Raw genomic sequence first — 21127 nt, 5'->3', positions numbered from 1 at the left:
AAGGTTCTATCTTGGAAGGAAATAACTAGTTTTCCTCTTTTTTTTTTATATGCTTTGCATGTGCTTGAATGAAAAAGAGTTGATATGTGTCAATTAGTTTGAGATTGGTAATCATTTCACAGTGTCTGCATATATCAAAACATCACATGGGATGCCCGAAATACATTTAGTTTTTATTTGTCAGAAATAAATAAACATGAGAAAGAATTTTTTAAAAAAGAAAAAGTTAAAGAAACTGTATGTGGTGGCATTTGATGCCATTGAAATTAGCACTATGCTTCCACCAGAGACTCAGCTGTCGCAGGACACAGAGGACCCCGTGTCCCTCTCGGGTAGTTCATCTAATCTGTCTGTGCCAAATAGACTTGACCACGTTTTTAGAAAGTAACTTTTTTACATTTTCTTTTTCTTTGCAGATACGATGCCAGCAAAGGGATGGAAAGTCTAGAGGATACTTTTGTCTCTCAAGCCAATGCTCTGCAAAGAAAAGGCCGAGCAGGTCGTGTTGCATCTGGGGTCTGCTTCCATTTATTCACTAGCCATCACTTCAATCACCAGCTTTTAAAGCAGCAGCTACCGGAAATACAAAGAGTGCCATTGGAACAGCTCTGTCTAAGGTACATCCACGTTTGCTTTTTCTCAGTAAGAGACGTTTTTCTAAAAGTGTACAGAGAGCCCTGACCAGTGCGGCTCAGTTGGTTGGGCATCATCCTGCAAGGCAAAGGGTTCCTGGTTCAATTTCCCATTCTGGGCATATGCCTGGGTTGCAGGTTCAGTCTCTGGCTGGGGCATATTTGAGAGGCAACTGATCAATATTTCTCTCTCACATCAATGTTTCTCTCCCTCTCTTTCTCCTTCCCTTCCTCTCTCTTTAAAAATAAATACATCCTTTAAAAAAAAGTGGAGCCCTGCCTGGTGTGGCTCAGTGGATTGAGTGGTGGCCTTGGAACCAAAGGGTCACTGGTTCGATTCCCAGTCAGGGCACATGCCTGGGTTCGGGCCAGGTCCCCAGTAAGGATACCCAAGAGGTAACCACACATTGATGTTTCTCTTCCTCTCTCCTTCCCTTCCCTTCTCTCTCAAAATAAATAAATTAAATCTTTAAAAAAATTTAAAAAGTAGACAAAGAGCTTTTCAGTTTTACCTTTACCGTTCCTTTAACTTTCTGCACATAAAGATCCCTTACATTGCAGAGGGTGGCCCTAAAATAGACTATGAGTATATATTTGTAAGTCATGAAAGTCTTCTAACTTATCAAGAAAGAAGTTAGAGGTACCACCAATATTAAGTCATCACAGGGAAAAATCTATAGCCTCATTATCAGTTAGAGCAAAGTGAACAAAAACTACTTGAAAACACCATTATTTACCAGATCAGCAAATAAAAATAAATACGATAAAATGGAATTTAATAAATGAATGATTAAACTCAGTGTTACTGAAGCTGGGGAACGTATGGTTCAGCCTTTCTGAAAATTTGCTTGGTATTCTACAATGATTCTAAAACTATACATGCCCTTTGACCCAGTCATCACTTTGAGGGAATGTGCCCATAACATAATAACGCAAAGGAAAAAAGGTTACTTGTGCAAAGATGTTACAGCTCTTTTTACCCAGCAGATTTATTTCGAGAGCGTTAATTCCAGGGTGTGGGCTAATAAGCACGAGGGGTACTGCAGGACCCAAGATAGAACCTGGTCAGGTCCTCAGAAACTGGGCCGGCAGGTGCTCTAGCCCCAGGTAGTGGCAGCGCAGGTGACGAGCAGCGGAGGGGTTTGAGAGAGCTTTGGAAGTTGGCTGGCCCTGAGGGAGGATGAGGGAAGGGGAAATGTAACATAGGCAGCATGTGTGATTTAAAAGCAGCTCTAATACAACAGTGGGGAAATAGGGAAACTGTATAGGCCACCATGGTTCTTTTTGTTTTTTTCTTTTTGCCATTCAAAATTTAAGTAAGTGGGTTACTATCAAGGCCATGTGTTAAAGTGAAACATCTATGTTTATGTGGGAAAAGGCTAAATACCAAATGTGTACATATTAGTAAATATGTAAAATTGTATGTGTATGGGTTCACAGCTTAAAAAGGACATATGGGGGTTGGCAAGAGTAGACTTATAGTTGTTCATGTGGAAATAATAAAAATAGGAAGTTCAATAAATAATAATACAAAAGTAAACTTTCGTAGACTCACAACTGTAAACCTACTTTTGCCCACCCCTGTACAAGTGAAATAAATTTTATATGTATTAGATTTTCCTCTTCTGAAAACAAACAGTAGCTTTTCAAGAGGTGCCAAAAGGCAGGACACAATGCAGATTGATTTCTGAACAATTACTCCGCAGTTTTACATGTGGGAAAGAGAGTAAGTGGATTTACTTCCTGATTTGATCCCACTGTATGGAAAGAAGCATTTTGAAAATCTATAGAGAGAATTTTATTCTGAATCTCAGAATAAAACACTTTCAGGACCTGAAAGTGTTTCTGCCATTTATTGCTGGAGAATAAAAAGGCATAAGAGGTTTTTAGAAATTTTAAATTTTGGTTTAAAATTTTTGTTTGGTTTATGAAAGCATATATCTAGAAAATTATAAATTATTTTCATTCAAGAAAGAAGCTTACTCCTTGGTGTGATCCCACCACAAATAAAATTGACTATTTTTTTTTCCAGAATTAAAATTTTAGAGATGTTTAGCACTCATACTCTGCAGTCTGTGTTCTCTCGGCTCATTGAACCACCACACCCTGATTCTCTTCGCGCCTCAAAAATACGATTACGGGACTTGGGAGCATTAACCCCGGATGAAAAACTGACCCCCCTAGGGTATCACTTGGCCTCTCTGCCCGTGGATGTGAGAATCGGCAAACTGATGCTGTTTGGGTCTATCTTCCGTTGTTTGGACCCTGCTCTCACCATTGCTGCCAGTTTGGCTTTTAAGTCTCCTTTTGTAAGTAAACAGCATTTGTCTAAACTGGAGTTCCATGGTGTCTACGGGGCCCTGGGGGCTGCAGGGTCATTTGAGCCCCTTAAAAATGTTCTCGTATGTTGTGTGTGAATTTCTCAGGGGATAGTGTCTCTAACTTTTATCTGATCCTCAAATAAATCCATGCCCCAAATAAGGATTGAGAACTGGAGATCCAACTTATTAAAATAATCTAAATTGATTATGTTTTTTATTATATCTACTATACTTGCTCATTATAGAAAAATCAAAAAATGCAACCAAGTAAAAGGTGACTGCAAGATTTTAACAGGCAATACAATACATTGCACCACTTTTTAAAAAACAATTTTATTGAAATATAATTCATGCAAAGTGTACAATTCAGTCGTTTTTAGTACTGTGCAGTCATCACCATAGTCAGTTTAGAATGTTCTGTCACCTCCTACAGAGGCTCCATAGCTATTACTCCCCAGTCCCCCTGTCCACGCCAGGCCTGGGCAAGCGCCAGCCTACTTTCTGTCTTCATAGATTTGCCTCTTCTGGGCACTTCCTTGAAGAAATAATACCACAAATGGCCTTTTGTGACTGGCTTTTCCACTTAGCATAATGCTTTTTTTGTTATTTGTTTTGTTGGATTTTTTTGTTATTTTTGCATAATACTTTTAAGATTCATCTGTGTTACAGCATGTATCCGTACTTCATTCCTTTTATGAACAAGTAATATTCTTTCGTATGGATAATACCATACTTTCTTTTTGCATTCAGTACTTGATGGACATCTACGGTTGTTTCCACCTATGGCCGTAAGCATTCACATACTAGTTTTTATCTGGACCTGTGTTTTCAGTCGTCCTGGGTCACCTAGGAGTGAAATTACTGGGTTAAATGGTCACTCTGCATTTAACTTTTGGAGGAATTTCCAGACTCTTTCCGAGTAGCTGCAGCAGCCTTTCATCGGGGTTGCAGTTTCTCTGCATCCTCACCAACACTTGTTATTCTCTGACTTTTTATTATAACCATCCAGAGGGGTGCGAATTTATGGTTTTCATTTGTATTTTCATTGTGGCTAATGATATTAAAGATCTTTCAATTTGCTTATGGGCCGTTTCTATTTCTTCTTTCAAGAAATGTCTGCTCAGATCCTTTGCCCATTTTCTAATTGGGTTACTTGTTTTCTTTGTTACTGAGTTGTTAGAGTTCAATATATATTCTGGATACAGGTCCCTTATCAGATAAATGATTTGCAAATACTTTCTCCCATTCTGTGGGTTACCTTTTTAACAATCTTGGTATATCCTTTGAAACACAAAAGTTTTTAATTTTGATGAAGTCCAGTTTAGCTAATGTTTGTTGCCTTTGTTAGAAATCCATTCCTAAATTCAAAGGCATAAAGATTTATCCCTCTGTTTTTGCCTAAGAACTTTATAGTTTTAACTCTTACATTATGGCCTTTGGTCCATTTTGAGTTCATTGTTGTACATGGTGTGAGGTGAGAATCCAACTTCATTCTTTTGCATGTGATTGCGTCGTCCCAGCACCATTTGTTGAAAAGACCGTTCCTTCCCCCTTGAATGGATTTAGCATGCTTGTCAAAAATCAATTGACCATAGGTACATGGGTTTATTTCTAGACTCAATTTTATTCTTTTGAGTACCACACTGTCTTGATTACTCTAGTTTTGTAGTTAGTTTTGAAATCAGAAAGTGTGAGTCCTCCAGTTTGTCCTTTTGTTATTTTGTTGAGGATTTTCATATCTGTATTTAGAATAGATACTGCTCTGTAATTTTCTTTTTCTTGCAGTGTCTTTGTCTGGCTTTGGTATCAGTAATACTGGCCACATAAAATTATTCTTCTGTTTGTTTTGGTTTGGTTTTATTTTGAAGAATTTATGAGGAATCAGTATTAATTCTTCTTTAAATGGTAGAATTCAGTGGTGCGGCCACCTAGGCTTTTCCTTGTGGGTAGGTTTTGATTGCTAATCCAATCTCTTGTTATGGGTCTCTTGAGATTGTCTATTTCTTGAGTTAGTGTTGATGGTTTGTATTTTTCTAGGCATCTAACATTAACATACAGTTACTCATAGTTTCCTTTACAGGCCTTTTATTTCTTTTTTAAAATATAATCTTTATTATATATTTTTTTCATTACCATTTAGTCCCCTTATACTCCCCTCCCTCCAGCAATCACCAGACCTTTTATTTCTGAGAGGTTGGTAGTAATGGCCCCTCTTTCTTTTTTTTTTTTAAGATTTTATTTATTTATTTTTAGAGAGCAGGAAAGGGAGAGAGAATGAGGGGCACAGAAACATCGATGTGTGGCTGCCTCTTGCATGCCCCCTGCTGGGGACCCGGCCTGCAAATCGGGCATGTGCCCTGACTGATAATCGAACTGGCAACCCCCTGGTTCACAGGCCAGTACTCAATCCACTGAGCCATACCAGCCAGGGCTCATTTCTGATTCTAGTAATTTGAACCTTCTCTCTTTTTTTTCTGGTCAAGTTAGCTAAAGGCTTGTCAATTTTACTGATCTTTCTAGACAACCAGCTTTTGATATAATTGATTTCCCCTATTATTCTTTTATTCTCTATTTTATTAATTTCTACTCCTTTTTATTTCCTTCCTTCTGTTTGCTTTAGGTTTAGTTTGCTCTTCTTTTTCTAGTGTCTTAAGGTAGGAGGTTAGGATATTGATTGGAGATCTTTCTTTTCTCATGTAGGTACCTATAGCTATAAATTTTCCTCTAAGCACTGATTTAGCCACATTTCATAATTTTGGTGTATCATATCTTCATTTGCATTCACCTTAAGTATTTTCTGATTTTCCTTCCTCGTTCTTCTGTGACCCATTGGTTATTTAGGCATGTGTTCTTTAATTTCCACATAATTGTGAGCTTCCCAATTTTTTTTCCACTGTTGATTTCTTATTTCATTCTATTATGGTCAGAACACATACTTTATGTTATTTCAGTCCTTCAAAATGTATTAAGCTTTGAATGACGGCCAAGCATATAGTCTGTCCTGGAGAGCGTTTCATGGGGACTTGGGAATGGATATTCTGCTCTCGTCGGGTAGTGTCCCTCTGCCCTATTTTCACCACGGCTTTTCTCCTAGAGATAGGGAAGCAGATGCATGTACCCATTTCCTTCAGTTTTAATGTTATACTTCATGGAACTGTAAACAACATAGATCTGCAAGCTCTTAGTTCAGCCCCTTCATTTAACAGTAAATGACAAAAACAAGGACCAGAAGAGGAGATGTAGCTTGCTCGAGGACCGTTGTGAGTTGGACCTCCATCTCACACATCTATATAAACCTCTCACTGACTGTTTTGTTTTATGGGAATACAGAAATATTAGAATCATTGATATTAATTAGAAATATTGATGTCATCCTTAGTCTAAACTAAGCCCCTGTCCTTTGCTGGTTATAATATGTTAATCTCCCAAGTGTAATCCTCCTCCCACTCGCCCTCCTAGAAAGGAAGGTGTTAGCTATGAAGGTGTTTCCACAAGAACTAGAGGGAAGCACCAGTGGGTGTAAAACGATTTCAGCAGTGTTTTTGCTGGGGCCATGCTAGTGTCTTTAGTATAGGTGTGGGGGTGGGAGGAAGCACTGAAAATTAAGTTCTCAGCTAATTTTACAAATTCATAGGGAAAGGAGGACCCGTAAGCATTATGAAAATAGGAAGAAGATATTAGTTATGGCTATAGAAGTAAGGGAGGCTCAAGTATAAAATATAAGGGTCTGTAAAATAAAGATACTGCGGTGTTAGAATTTTAGGTTTTAGATCTAGCTTTTAGAAGGAGGGGCTCTTTGATGGCATCTTACCACTGGGAACTAAAAGACCCAGTAGAGCTTATTGAGGCTGGACAGAGACTCACAAGGACAAGTACGTGGTAGCTTTCCCTTGACCACCATGATGGCCTTTAATCAGCCACCCACTGAGTCCTCTTTGTTCCACACGTCACAATTCCCACGGCACCTGGCCCAAGCCTTGGGAAGCCCAGGTGAAACGAGGTAAATTGTGTCCTTCAAACCTGGTGTTCCCCATTTAGGTGTCTCCCTGGGATAAAAAAGAGGAAGCCAACCAGAAGAAGTTAGAATTTGCATTCGCAAACAGTGATTACCTGGCCCTTCTACGAGCATACAAGGTAAGTATATAATCTAATAGCTGAGGTTTATTTCCAGAGTTGGCGCTAAACACAGAGGAAGTTCATTTTGATTTTCTCCAAAATTTAGGGATGGCAGCTAAGTGTGAAAGAAGGTATGCGTACAAGTTACAATTACTGCAGACAAAACTTCTTGTCAGGAAGAGTTTTCCAGGTGAGTCCTCTCTGTGGCGATTGGCTTTCCTTCATTTCCTGTTGTAGCAGCGCAGCAGAGGGTGTTGCAACGTTATTTTGCTTGTCCTGCCTTGGCATTGAAAATGTCATTTCTGGAATATTCTTAGCTTAAGCAGCTGTGTGAAACAGACTCCTGAACTATGTATGACATTAGGCCTTCTGAGCTAACCCTTTAGCTGACCGATTTTTCCTCTTTTCAGTGAACCTATGTTTGTTTATGCATATATGGAGGGTAGAGGACCATAGGCACTCTGAAGGGGTTTTTTTGTGAAACACTGCTGACTGGAAGTCAGATTTGTTAGGGTGGCCACTGGCTGTGAAAGAATTCACAAAAAGAAGAAGGTGTAGAGAGTAAAGTCTTCGTTTACTCTCCAAAAAAGAGAGGGGCATGGTCCACCAGCATTGAGGGGTGGGGGCTTTGAGCTTTTATTGGATTACAACTGGATCCCAAAGCGGTGGGGGGGTTGCTGTTGTGTGGCCCCTGGACTGTTGGGGGCCTTGTAACAGGAGGCTGCAGTTTGCTCTGATGCTGTCTTCTGCCTGAGGCTGTCGGGTGAGGTTATTGGTCAGTTCTGTTCTTGCTTTCGTAGTTTCCAGTCCTGGGGACAAGCTCAGAAGAGCAAAGCGGCAGTCGTGTTTAACAAGGTCATAGGCCTGCTCAGCAAACGGTGCCAGACAGCAAATGGCGCTGACTTCATTCTTCCAAGTTTTTTCAGTAATTTTACCAGGCGTTCTCAACCTGGATCCAAAAATCCCTGAAGTTGTATATGTGCTCTGCATATGTGCCGTATTCTGGGAGAAAGAAGGCATAGCTTTCAGCAAATTCTCAAAGTGGGCTCTGACCCCTAACCCCTTATCCTCTCCCCAAAACCAAAGAATGAATACTGACCCAGACTTTCTTTGCTAGTTTTTCTAATGTCCATCAGAAGCTACCATATCAATAATGAGGACACAGGAAAGAGAGAGGTTATCATCTACTGCGTAGTCACAGACAAGGCTGTGTCCTCTGTTGTGACAGTGTTCTAGGCCCCCTTCCAGAGTGGCAGAAGAAGCCGGATGCTGATGGCACACATCTTGGCAAAGCATCTGTTTTACGCAAAAAGTCTGAGGCTTGGGAGCGGGAAGAAGTTTACTTTTGTATTAAAAACTGCCCTGGAGTAGAACACAAAATTAATGTTCTTAGTATTTAGGAGTATCTGACATTATTTATGAATCTCTGTGTCCCAGAAGTCCCAGCAGGGCCGAGACCTTACCTGCCTTGTTCAGTACCATGTCCCCAGTGCCCAGAGCGGTGCCTGCACACGGCTGATGCCCAGTGCAGATTCACTGACTGAGGGCAGGCATCCCCCAGTACGGGCCTTCAGTCTCCTCTGCCTTTAGACGTCCTCAGTGAAGACAAAGGCTCTCGCGTTACCCTAAGTACATCGAAAGCAATAATTTCTCAATCCTGGCTGCACGTTAGATTCACCTGAGGAGGCTTAAAAAAAGTAAAAATGCCCAGGTTCCACCTCCTGCCTCGTACATCTGGATCCCTAGGGGTGGGGCCTCAGCATCTGTTTATGGTCACTGTTACTGTTTTGACCAAATATTTCAAGTACGTAGGAAATGTTGAAAACCACTAATCTAAAGGATGTTTTATATGTAAAATGCAATAATAAATATCTACTCAAGCCATTAAGATTTGTAAGTATAACCCTGGCTGGTGTGGCTCAGTGGATTGAGCGCTGGCCTGTGAACCGAAGTATCACCCGTTCGATCCCCAGCAGGGCACGTTCCTAGGTTTCGGGCCAGCTCCCCAGTAGGGGGCGTGCGAGAGGCAACCACACATTGATGTTTCTGTCCCTCTTTTTCTTCCTCCCTTCCCCTCTCTCTGAAAATAAATAAAATCTGTTTTTAAAAAAGGATTTTTAAGTATAAAATTATCTTTTAAATTATATTTTTCACTAAATTTATTTATTTTTCTTCAGGATATATGTAGATTTTGCTGTGCTCTATGAGGTCCATTAGAGTTCCCTCTATTCACTAAACTCTAACTTAGATTATAGTATTTTTACTAAGATGTCAGTGAAAAGCATGTATTTATTCATGCTATATTTAACTCCTAGTTGTATTTTGCCATGTTATCCATATGTATTTGAGAGATGCCAAGAAAATACTTAAATTGTCATCAAAAGACAGAATAATGTTGCTTAGCTTTCATTTCCTTTGATTTCCTTATCTCCTCTATTGTCTGATATACAGCCTGTATTTGAACAGAAGCCAGAAGAGAAAGATGTTTGGGCTTTTCTCTCTTATTCTTGTGCTCAGCTACAAAAAGGGGTGTCTAACTCTAAACCACTTAATAATGTCCCTATTTCTAGGATAAGGTGTGAGCCAGAGAAACCTCAATGTAAGAGAAAGAGGGAAGTTCTGGGGTGGATGTTCTGCAATGTGAATGCAGAACTAACCACTCTGGGCTCAGGTGAGGAGCCAAGGGGACCTGAACAGGCAGGAAAATGCAGAGAAATGCAGGCAGGAAAAACTAGACAGGGTCTCAGTGCCTGGAGTCGGGGCTCCAAATTAAGTAAAATACATTTTTTTGCTGTCCTAAGAATTTTCAGTAGAATTAGACCTACCCAAAATCCAATTAACATGATTTTAGAAATGCAGCCTAGAGGTAAATAAATGATCATTGAGTGTTTCGTATCTGTGAATTTCTGTGTAACTGTCTCTCCTTCTCTGCCGGTTCACACACCGGCGAACTGCCTTTTGGAAAGGGCTTGTTTGATGAACCCACATGGGCCTCATTTCTGTGCACTAAAAGAATGCATTTTTGTCTCATTCGTCGTCATCTTAACACTGCACTTTGATATGCGGGAGCCTCCCCTTAAAGATGTCTTCCACTTCTTTCAGGAAATGGCCAGCCTCAAACGACAATTCACTGAACTGTTGTCAGATATAGGCTTTGTAAAGGAGGGACTCAGAGCCAGGGAGATAGAAAAAAGGGCCCTAGGAGGAGATGGTATCTTGGAAGCCACCGGAGAAGAGGTAAAGACTATGTAATTAGTTCTTATTTCTCTTAATTATCACGTGAATATTATGTTAACTCAGGAACACTTACAGGCATCCTTCATATGAGCCCTCTAAGCAGTGGGCTTGTGGCATTCTTGGTTTTCCTCTTCCCACAAATAAGTGTCAGCTAACACTCATAAAAACAGTTTTTCTGTTAATTGTTGCTATGTTTTTTAAATTTCACATTGGTTCTTGATTAAGTCTATAGGAGGTAGAGTAGACTTTCCAACAATGTCTTCTTAAATCAGACCAGACTTTTTACAACCAAAGATAGTTTTTTGTATAACTATAGCAGGGGCGGGTCCCCAACACCCCCGGGCCATGAACTGGTTGGTACCAGTCCATTACCTAGTCCGTGACCTGCTAGGAACCAGGTTGCGGAGCAGGAGGTGAGCAGCAGGAGAGCCAGCACAGCTTGCTCTGTATTTACAGCTGCCTCCTGTCAGATCAGCAGCAGCATTAGATTTTCAGAGGAGCGCACACCCTACTGTGAACGGCCCGTGCCAGGCATCTAGGTTACACACTCGCTCTGAGGATCTAATGCCTGATGATCTGGGGCAGAGCTGAGGCGGTGATGCTAGCGCTGGGGAGCAGCTGCAAATACAGATCATCATTAGCAGAGAGACTTAACTGCACAGAGACCACAGTAAATCCATTGCTTGCGGACTCTTATCAAAACCCTATCAGTGAGTGGCAAGTGACGATTGAGCTATATCTGGTAGCAGGCTATAAAGCCATCCTCCCCCTCCCAATTTCATGAAAAAATTATCTTCCATGAAACCAGTCCCTGGTGCCAAAAAGGTTGGGGACCACTGAAGTAGAGGAAGAATACTTCTTCAAGATGAACCTGCTGCCGCTCCGTTCTAAGGAGTTAGTCCTTCCTGGAGATTGTGAACATCTCATGAACCAGAATCTCTCCCCACTGGTCATCCTGAGGAGCACTGGCTTTCTGCTTTGCAGAAATCTGGAAAGAGTTATCGTGAGCTTCTTAGAGTGGGTCCTGTGTGAATGTGTTCTAATAGATTTATTTTTCACTGAGAAAAAAGTGATTTTTCTAGCACAGGCATAGAAGTTAAATACTTTTGTTTGTTTTAAGATAGAAAATAAATGAAATATAATGGTAAATTCCAGGGCACAGACAGAAGTAGCCATATTACTTACAAAATTAATGCTGCGTTTCTCTCATAGGCAAATTCAAATGCTGAGAACCACAAGCTGATATCAGCAATGCTGTGTGCTGCTCTGTATCCAAATGTAGTGCAGGTAACAAAGCATTTTTCCTGGATTCTCCCACTACCTGTTTGATTTGTAGCCAAGGGATGTAAGTTAATTCATACAACTAATCATCATAAAGACAGGCACACAAACACACACACAGCCTTTTAAACTTAGTGTGCATTTCTAATCCTTTCATTCCTTAAATCTGTTCAGGTGCATTGTTCCAGAACATTTATTGCATAAAACGGGTTGCTCCATTAACCCTTCTAACATATTATGACGCTCCAGGAGTTAAATGGACACGTATGTCACTTTCTCGGCCGACCTGTGCATAACGAACTTTCTGTGTTCGATAGAAACTTGATTCTACTACATCTTCTCTTATGCCCTCTACCCTGGACTAAAATCAGATACGAACAAAATCGAGCAAGTCGGTGCTTTGCCATGGGACCACCTGTGCCCCTCTTCTGAAAAACCCCTTTTAAGGCTTTTACCTGAGTTTTGATTACCCAGTCCTTTGCCACTTTAGAATTTGAATCTGTAAGAGTACCGAATTATTTCTCCTTTAACTTTTTGTTAAAAGCTCAGTTGACATCTACTGATTAATTTATGGTTCATTTTCTACTTAGTACTTACGTGCTTTTCAAATCATTTAAAATTTACTCTAAAAGAAGTCATCTGGGCCCTGGCTGGTGTGGCTCAGTTGGTTGGAGCATAACTGGAAAGTTGTGGGCACATACCTAGGCTGTGGGTTTGGTCCCAGGTCTGGCCAGTAAGATCCCTGGTCAGGCGCCGAATTCAGGAGGCAACCAATGGATGCTTCTTTCTCACATCCGTGTTTCTCTCTCGCCCTTCCTCTCTCTCTAAAAAGCAATGAACAAACGTCCTTGGGCCCCGACCAGTGTGACTCAGTTGGTCGGGTATCATTCTGCAAAGCGAAAGGTTGCTGGTTTGATTCCCGGTCAGGCCACATGCCTGGGTTCAGTCCCTAGTCAGCTGCGTGTGAGACTCAACTGATCAGTGTTTCTCTCACATCAATATCTCCCCCCTCTCTTTCTCCTTCCCGTCCCCTCTCTAAAAATAAGTAGATAAAATCTTTGGGGAAAAAATGTCCTTGGGTAAGGATAAAAAAAAATCATTTGGGCTGTGACCGGGCTCAGTTGGTTTTGTGGTTTCGATCCCCAGTCAGGGCCCTCCCCCCAAAGGATAGTTTGGAACAAAACTGTGGAGATAATAAAGATAAAATCAGGGGTTGGCAGGGGATGAATAGAGCAGATTTTTAGGGCAGTGAAAACTGTGAGAAACACATGACGGATCCATGTCATTATACACTTGCCCAAACCCATGGGATGTATGACAGCAAGACTGAGCCTAAGGCAATTACAGATTCAGGGCGGTTATGATATTCCAGAATTTTTTGAAAATTATAATACTGTCATAAGCCCCTTAAAGCGAATACTCTCATGCTTAGTAGGAATAAAACTGCTGTGCCCTTTCCAGATGGCGGTTTCATTTCTGAGGATTTATTACTAGAAAGTAACTGCATAGATGCATAAAGATGCATCTAGGGAAATGTTTGCAATTATAAACTGCTAGAACGAGCCATCCAAAGTCCTAGTAACAGGGAGTTTATTGGTTAAGTTATTTACAGATCATTACAACAAGGTACTATATTGCCACTAAGAATTACGTTTTAGGAAAATATTTTAAAGCATGGAAAAAGTTCTCAATATATTAAGTTTAAAAAGTATGTTATAGAAAACAATCCTAGATTAGTTTCAGTACATAAGGATATTTTCATTTTTATTGTATTTATTGTTTTCTACCTGTATACACATAGCAGAGAAAACTGAAATATTTATTAAATACTAATGCTAGTTATTTCTTAATTATGTGATTATAGGAAATCTTTATTTTCTTTTTTCCTATTATATTATTTATACAGTAAGATAATTCATGTATATATGTATGTACATAGGCTGTTCAATTTTTTTTCCAAATGAAATACTCTAGTTACAGAATTTTTTCATGCTGTTCGAAAGATTGGAAATCTTTCCAATCTTTCATTTGGAAATGTGGGGTTGAGGTTGAGATCGGTAGCAGGTTCCTGGTCCAGGTTTGCCGGCTGGCTCCCTGCACCTAGTCCTTAGTGTGGAGCTGACACATGAGCCGGGGCCCAGGTGGCTGGAGTGTGGTGCGGTCACCCAGGGCTGCCACACCTCCGTTCACACTCCTGTCGGTTCGACTGCAGAGGGAGAGAGAGAGAGAAGTACACTTACACTGCTTTCATGGGGAACTAAGTGGCCGGTGGGGACAGCAAAGGCATTCAGACAGGACTGGTTTTGTGCTGGGGAACACATCTTTCAGTGGAGACACATATATTTTCCTCTATTTTTACAAACACCTGTTGTTTAGGTGAAGAGCCCAGAAGGCAAATTTCAGAAGACCAGTACTGGAGCTGTCAGAATGCAGCCAAAATCAGACGAGCTGAAGTTTGTCACCAAGAACGATGGATATGTACACATTCACCCTTCATCCGTGAACTATCAGGTGAGAACAGCAAATTCACTTGTTCTTTACATGTGGCAGGTGGGGTGAGAAGCATGTCCCTTAAAATCAGCGAGACCGTGTTCTATCACTTGCTGTCCCTAGCAGCGCCCCTGGCCTGGGGGAGGTTGAGTAAGCATAAACAGACTAGATACTGGACTGTTTCTGGAAAGACTTTTTCCATTTAAAGAAAATTCTGCTGGACACAAAAAAATGTTCAAGCCTGCTTTCAGAGGTAAAATTTTTTGGTTTGTTTTTAATTTAAAAAATGTTTGATTACAGTTGACATTCAGTATTATTTCATACTAGTTTTAGGTGTGCAACATAGTGCTTAGACAGTCATGCAGTTTACAAAGTGATCCCCCTGATATTTCCAGTACCCACCTGGCACCATACACACAGTAGTATCATAACTATATTTCTTCTGCAGCACTTCCCCATGACTGTTTTGTGACTGTCGATTTGAACTTCTCAGTCGATTCATAAAATTGTTTCTTTGCATCACAGACTCTGTGCCTTGAAAGGCAGTGACCTATACTAGCTGATCCCACACCCTCAGCTCTCATCCCTCCTTCAGCCTTCTGCCTCTGCCACTTCACCGAACTCATCAGAAGTCACAAGAACCTCAGGGTTGTCACATCCAGTGAACATTCACTCCCTGGTCCTCATCATGCTTGACTCTCACGTAGTATTTGACATGGCTGACCTCCCTTCCTCTTGAAGCTATCTTTGATGTTTTTTGCCTCTACAAAATCACTTTCTTCTATCTCTCTGATTACCCTCCTCTATTTCTCTAATCATTCTCCTGTATCTCCTTTGCTAGTTTCTCTTCCTTTGCTCTGTAATGAGATTCTGTCCTTAGTCCTTATTTTCCCACCATGGCATACAAACTCTTCCTGAGCAACCAGCCCATAGCATTGTGTTCCAGCTGCGACCCCCCAGGTCTCTCGCTCCAGTCCTGGGCTTCTCTCTGAGCTGGGTGCCTTCTAGTCACCTCACACTCAAAAGCTGAGAAATCAAACTCATTATCTCCCAGTTCACTCTTCTCTTTCTGTGCTCCCTGTCCTGGATGGGCACCATCCACATTGGAACCCCGGAGTGACAGAGACCCTGGTTCTTTCGTCCTGGCTGCAATCCAGCCGGTCACCAGGTCCCAACAGTTCCACCTGTTGCCATGTCTCAGATTTGCCTGCTCCTCTCATCCCCACTGCCCTTTTCTCAGGTCAAACCTCAAGCCTCTCTTGTGCCTGAAGTACTGTTCTGACTTCCTATGCTTTTTCTCTCTCCCACCTTTTATACTACAGCTGCCAGAATGATCTTTACAAAACATACATTTGATCATGTCCTCCCCTTGCTTAACGCTCTTCACTTCTGGCATCTGCAGACTCTCATGTGATCGTTCACGTCGGGCCCTTCTTACACCACGTTCCCTCCACTCTGCCCCTGTCACGAGGTGTGCTCCAGCAATGCGGGAGGACCCCCAGTGTCCCCAGAGGCCATGGCACAGGACACACACAGTTCCCCATGCCTGGCGTGACATTCTCATTCCCCAGCAGGCTCCTACTCACCCTCCAAGCCTCCATTAAATACCACTCCCCCAGTGTCCTCCTCCATCGGACTTGCGCTTCACTTCTGTTCCACCACCACAGAGCGTGCGCTTGTCCGCCATGTGCTTCTCATGTTACTTTAGGTTTATGGTATGTCTCCCTCACGGAACTGCGAGACAGGAACTCAAGACAGGAACTGCGTTAACTTTACATTCGTGGTGCCTAGCAAGGTGCCTGGCTGAAAGCAGATGCTTGATAAAGCCTTTAGGGGAAATGAAGGAGAAGGGAAGATTGTGAAGCGCTCGGGCTGCTCCTCAGCCCCGACACCACTTAGTCAGGTGTCAGCAAAGCGTGGAGAGGAGCCCCTTCGTTAAGCTCGGAAGTTTGAGGACCCGGGCCACCTGCCCTTTCAGCTGCACGTGTACTTGGGCACCGGAGGCCGAGCGCGCTCCACCCCCTGTTCTGAGTGTGCTGACACTCACGCCACGGATGCAGGTCGTTCGTGCGTCCCTTCGGTGTCCGCAGCGCCTCCGCTCTGCCAGGCGCTGTGTGAGGCCCTGACGCAGCGACGAGCTAGACAGACGAGGTCTCTGCCCTCGGGGAGCACACGTTCCAGTGGGGAAGACAGGCCAGCAATGAGTGAACAGTCTCAGCTTGGCCACCGATGTTACGAGGAAAAACAAAACAGTCGGAGAGGTCGAGGGCGACAGGAGAGGGGCTGTTTTTGGAGAGCGGTTGGGGAAGAACTCTCTGATCCCGAACGCGGTGAAGGGCAAGTCATGCAGAACATCCCAGCAGAGGAAGTAAGTGTGAAGCCCACGAGAGGGGTGCACTTTGGTGTGCTCCAGGAAATGTGAGGAGGCGGCCCGGCTAAGTGGAGCGGGACCGCTAGGGGCAAGGGTGCTGGTGGGTGGGTTGGGACAAGCAGCCAGCGGTCAGGTCACAGGGGCCTTGTCAGCCATGGGAGGGTTTGAGACTTTGTTGGGGGGAAGAATCCTTCATTGGAGGATTTTGAGCCCTAACTGGATTCACGTTTTGAAAAGATCTCTGGTTGCTGTGTGGAAAAGAAACTGTAAGACGCAGAAAGAGAGGCAGGGCGACCACTTGGGAAGCCACTGCGGTGCTCCGTACAAGAGCATGGTGGTTTGTATAAGTAGGTGGCTGGGGGAGCGGTGAGAATGTGTCAGTCATTATGTGCTTTGAAAGTAGAGCGAGGGGACTTAGTGATGATGCAGATGGAGTGAGGGAGAAAGGGCAATCAAGGATGGCTCCTAAATTCGGGGCTTGAGCAAGCGGGTGAATGGCAGCGTCATTTACTGGGACGGTGAACCCTGCATGGAGGGTAAAAGTCAAGAATTCCGTTGCACATAAGAAGTTTTCCGTGCTTACTAGATATCCAGTGGCGATGTCAAGTAGGTGGTTGCATGTAGAAGTCTGGAGCTCAGGGGGAAGGTACAGGTGAGTCACTGACAGGTGGCATTTAAATCCATGGGGCTGGTGGAAGTCCCCTCATCTTGCCAGCGACATCACGGTCATCATGGGAGGTTTTATGCTGCAGGTCCGGCACTTTGAAAGCCCCTACCTGCTGTACCACGAGAAGATCAAAACCAGTCGGGTGTTCATCCGAGACTGCAGCATGGTGTCTGTGTACCCGCTGGTCTTGTTCGGAGGCGGCCAAGTGAATGTGCAGCTTCAAAAGGGAGAGTTCATTGTCTCCTTGGATGATGGCTGGATCCGTTTTGCAGCTGCTTCCCATCAGGTAAGGGCTAAACGGATCTGTCCAATGAGGCTCGAGCCATGGAGGGCTTCGATGAGGTGAGGTACAAGGCATTCCTTCAGGGACCACGGACAACAGAGCTGATTGAGAGTGCAGGATGGTCTGCAATGAGACACTAAGAAAGACTGAGGCCGAAGTGAAGCCAGGGATGGAGTCTTATTAGGAAGACTCCCGGGCAGTATACTGGGAGGGGAAGCTCAGGTAGGGCTGGTGTGAAAGGTTCGAGACAAGAGCTGTGAGTGAGGTGCTGAATCTTCCTGAATGTTATGCAGATAATGTGTTCACCAAAGAAAAATCAGAAAATATAGATGAGCAAAAGTAAATAAAAAATCACCCTGATTCTACCACTACCATTAACAACACAAAAAAGATAATGGATCAGAATTCCTTTATTCTTAGGTGTCAATTACTTACTACGTAGAGTCTGTAGAAAACATTTAAGGGAGAGTATGTGTGTAAGAAGGAAAAATTCAGTTGAACAGTTGCACCTGTCAGAAATCTTATGTTTCAAGCAGCAGAAACACTAGCTCAAACATTAAGGGGAATTTACTGGTATATTTAACTGTAAAGTCTAAAGCTGCAGTTTAATAGAAATATGTGAGCCACTGTGTAATTTTAATTTTTCTGGTAGCCACACTTAAAAAAGTAAAAAGAGGTAAAAATTAATCTTAATATATATTATTTACCTAATATATCTAAGAGGTTTTAATTTCAACACCTAATCAATATAAAACTTTATTGAGATTTTTAGCATTCTTTTTTCATACGAACTCTCCAAAACCTGGTGTGTACTTTACCCTCCCAGCACATCCCAAGCTTTGGACCAGCCACATTTCGTGTGGTCATTTTAGACGCGTGTGACTAGTGGCTGCCTTGTCGGGCAGTGCAGGTCAAGTACGCCAGGCAGGGCTGACTTCATTCAGCAGCTCGATGACCTGGTGGTGGCAACACAGCTGCAGTAGCACCGGGCCTGCCTTCTGTGCAGCGTAGTGTTTGGAAGGGAGACCAAAACCTTTACTGAAGCTCCATCAGACCTCCTCTTCCTCAGTCAATTCTCGTGGCCAAAGGAACTTCACGACTCTAAGGCTGAGGTTACCTGAGCCTTGCACCCGGGGCATGGCTCGTGCACGAGCCTGTTGTATTTAGATCAGGGTCAAACTACACAGCGGCCGGACCATGGGGGAGGGGCAAAGCAGAAGTTGGGAAGACCACCGCAATGTCGGCATAACCAAAATGACGTAAAAATGGGAAGTTATTTCTCCCCACAAAAGCACAGAACGTATCCCAGAGCTAAGAGATTTTTTGGTTTAAGATCCACCATTTTTAATTCTCCATTTTCCTACTTTTCTTTGGAGCAAATTATAAAAGCTGACCAAGCTTTAATGTGGAGAACACTACATAAAAGCCATTCTTCCAGCTTTAATCTTTTCTTTAAATGAGATGTGATAAAGGAGACTTTTTACGTTAGACCTCATTTAGTACATTACAGAGCCGACATTGGTGAGTGTTCCTGTTGTTGCATCCAGAAATCTTAGAAGCACTTTTAGAACGGCAGTGTGTTCTGTTTCCGCCCCCACCCCCCACTGATGAAGGTAACGTTAATACCAAAAGTCTAGAATGATACGCACAGGGCATTTCCTTTGATAGCCTTCTCTCCTGTTGGCCCAAGCACCGCTTACATTGCACCTTTCATCCTAGGTGGCTGAATTAGTAAAGGAGCTGCGCTGCGAACTTGACCAGCTCCTCCAGGATAAGATTAAGAACCCGAGCATCGATCTGTGTACCTGTCCTCGAGGATCCCGGATCATCAGCACGATTGTGAAACTCGTCACCACACAATGAAGACCAGTCTTAGGAGAGTGCTCGCTACTCCCCAGCTCCTTGTTCACCTGGGGAGTAGCAGCAGCACTGCTACCTCAAACTGAAGCTCCGTGCTGGGCCGGCCCTGCTGCAGGAGCCTAGGGCCTGCACTGCACAGGCAGCTGAGGCGCCCCAGACCCTTCGGGAGATTCCCAGACTGAGTGTTTGTGACAGAGCCGTGGGCACTCCCAGCACAATTTGGAGTGTCGCGGTAAGACAGTCGAAGAATGAACTGGCCTGTCTATTTCCCCGTGACTGTCCTAGAGTGAATGAAACATGCCTGGTAACACAAAAGTGAATGTGTAATACAATTCTGCTTTAAACTGTGTATTGTTTTTCTCCTGCTTTTTACTGAAGTGAGATAGGGGCATGAGGAGAAATGCTGATTGTTTTTTCTGTCGTACAGGCTCAACTGAGAGAAGTCAGAACAGAGAAGAAAAAAAATCATGTGAGCAAGAAAAATCAAAATTTCATTTTAGGCTATTGGCTCAGAGTAAACTTGATTTGTGAGGGACTTTTATTTTTACTCATTCAAGGTAAGCCTTAAAAAACAAACTTAATGAGCTCTTATTATTGAAATGTGAGCTGGTCTTATCCATAACACTCTGGTTTTTAAAAGCAGAACCGTCTTTATTCTCCTCTAGGTTTTCCATTTAGAAATCTTTACTCTCCCCTAGGCGCGCACCCAGAACCGACAGCCCCATCCCACATTACCCGAAGGGGGTGACCACGAGTGGCGGTCTCAGCACAGAGGCGCCCGGTTGGGGCGGAAGGGCTTGCCGTGCTAGTGTCAGGGTTACAGCCACAGAACCGCCTTCCACGGGGCCGCTTAGTGGGACAGTAGCGTTTTGAAAAAACAGGCATACATTTACATTTTCCCTGGACATTGATCAGTGTGGCCAGGAAGAATCCCAAAGAACTGAGTGGGAAAAATGTTCTTGTGTTTGCCTAGCCCTCGGGTAGACCGTCACTACAGGTTTCATGCCATGGATAGAATGCAGACTCATCAGGAAAAACCACCTCAGTGAAGGGTGTTCACTTTTTAAGATACTATTTTAGTTAAGTTTCCAGGAGACCTCTTAGACTGTCCAAAATGATCTTAGCACGTGTATTTATCAAGTGCATCAAGCTTCAGTGCAGTTGGAGCTTCGACTAAGTGTTTGTTTCAAGGCATTAATTTGTATCACTTTAAATAAAAAACAATATGCACAGCATGTACAGTATCCAGGTGCTGACTTGCTATTGAAACGAGGTTCATACTGCAGAAGAGATTAGGCTGGGACATTAAGGAGAAATGAAAAAGAAGACTTCCCTAACCCTCTAAAAAAGTGTTTTCAGCCAGTCTTGACTCTCGGTGCTATAATGGAGCTCACGCTGCCCTAGCTAGAGCCGCAGGGACTTGTAACACAAGTTTGCCCGGACCGCACAGCTGGGGGATGGTTAACAACACCACCGCCCGTTCAGAGTGCTGAGAAATTGCTCCCCTCAGGGCAGCCGTTCTTGGGCTGGTTACTTGCAGCCACATACCAATGCACAAATCCTGTCATTTTATAGACGTGCCAGGATGAGGAAACGGTTGGATGCCTTGGCTGAGGGCATGGAATAAGATCCTCACTCCCAAAACTATTGAAATTATGGGATATGAAATAAGGTTACTCCTTTATGATTAAAGATCAAAATGCAGCAGATAATTTCAGTGTGAAACTGGATTTCTAAGCCCCAACAAGATGGTCAGCATTCAATGTTAATTTTATGGAGAACTCTGTAAATGTTTTCTTAAGTATTTGTTTTACTTTTACTGGATTCTAGTTAGAGAACAGTATTAATAAAGTACTTGCTACAAAATCA

General features: G+C 42.9%; 1 protein-coding gene across 6 annotated transcripts in view; it reads left to right on the top strand.

Moving 5' to 3' along the window:
- The window catches only part of DHX57 (DExH-box helicase 57), a 56381-nt gene extending 35254 nt beyond the window's left edge, over window positions 1–21127 (top strand). For all 6 annotated transcript variants that reach the window (XM_024552905.3, XM_024552907.4, XM_024552908.3 and 3 more), the window contains 9 exons: window positions 417–617; window positions 2665–2941; window positions 6992–7087; window positions 7176–7259; window positions 10172–10306; window positions 11519–11593; window positions 13964–14098; window positions 17201–17401; window positions 19118–21127. In XM_024552905.3, coding sequence (XP_024408673.1) covers window positions 417–617; window positions 2665–2941; window positions 6992–7087; window positions 7176–7259; window positions 10172–10306; window positions 11519–11593; window positions 13964–14098; window positions 17201–17401; window positions 19118–19261 — 1348 coding nt within the window. In that variant the 3' untranslated portion in view covers window positions 19262–21127. The remainder of the gene's footprint in view (window positions 1–416; window positions 618–2664; window positions 2942–6991; window positions 7088–7175; window positions 7260–10171; window positions 10307–11518; window positions 11594–13963; window positions 14099–17200; window positions 17402–19117) is intronic.

This window comes from Desmodus rotundus, chromosome 5, assembly GCF_022682495.2.
Source record: "Desmodus rotundus isolate HL8 chromosome 5, HLdesRot8A.1, whole genome shotgun sequence".
Taxonomy (NCBI): Eukaryota; Metazoa; Chordata; class Mammalia; order Chiroptera; family Phyllostomidae; genus Desmodus; species Desmodus rotundus.
The sequence above is the reverse complement of the archived record's forward strand: the minus strand, read 5'-3'. Positions and strand labels throughout refer to the sequence as shown.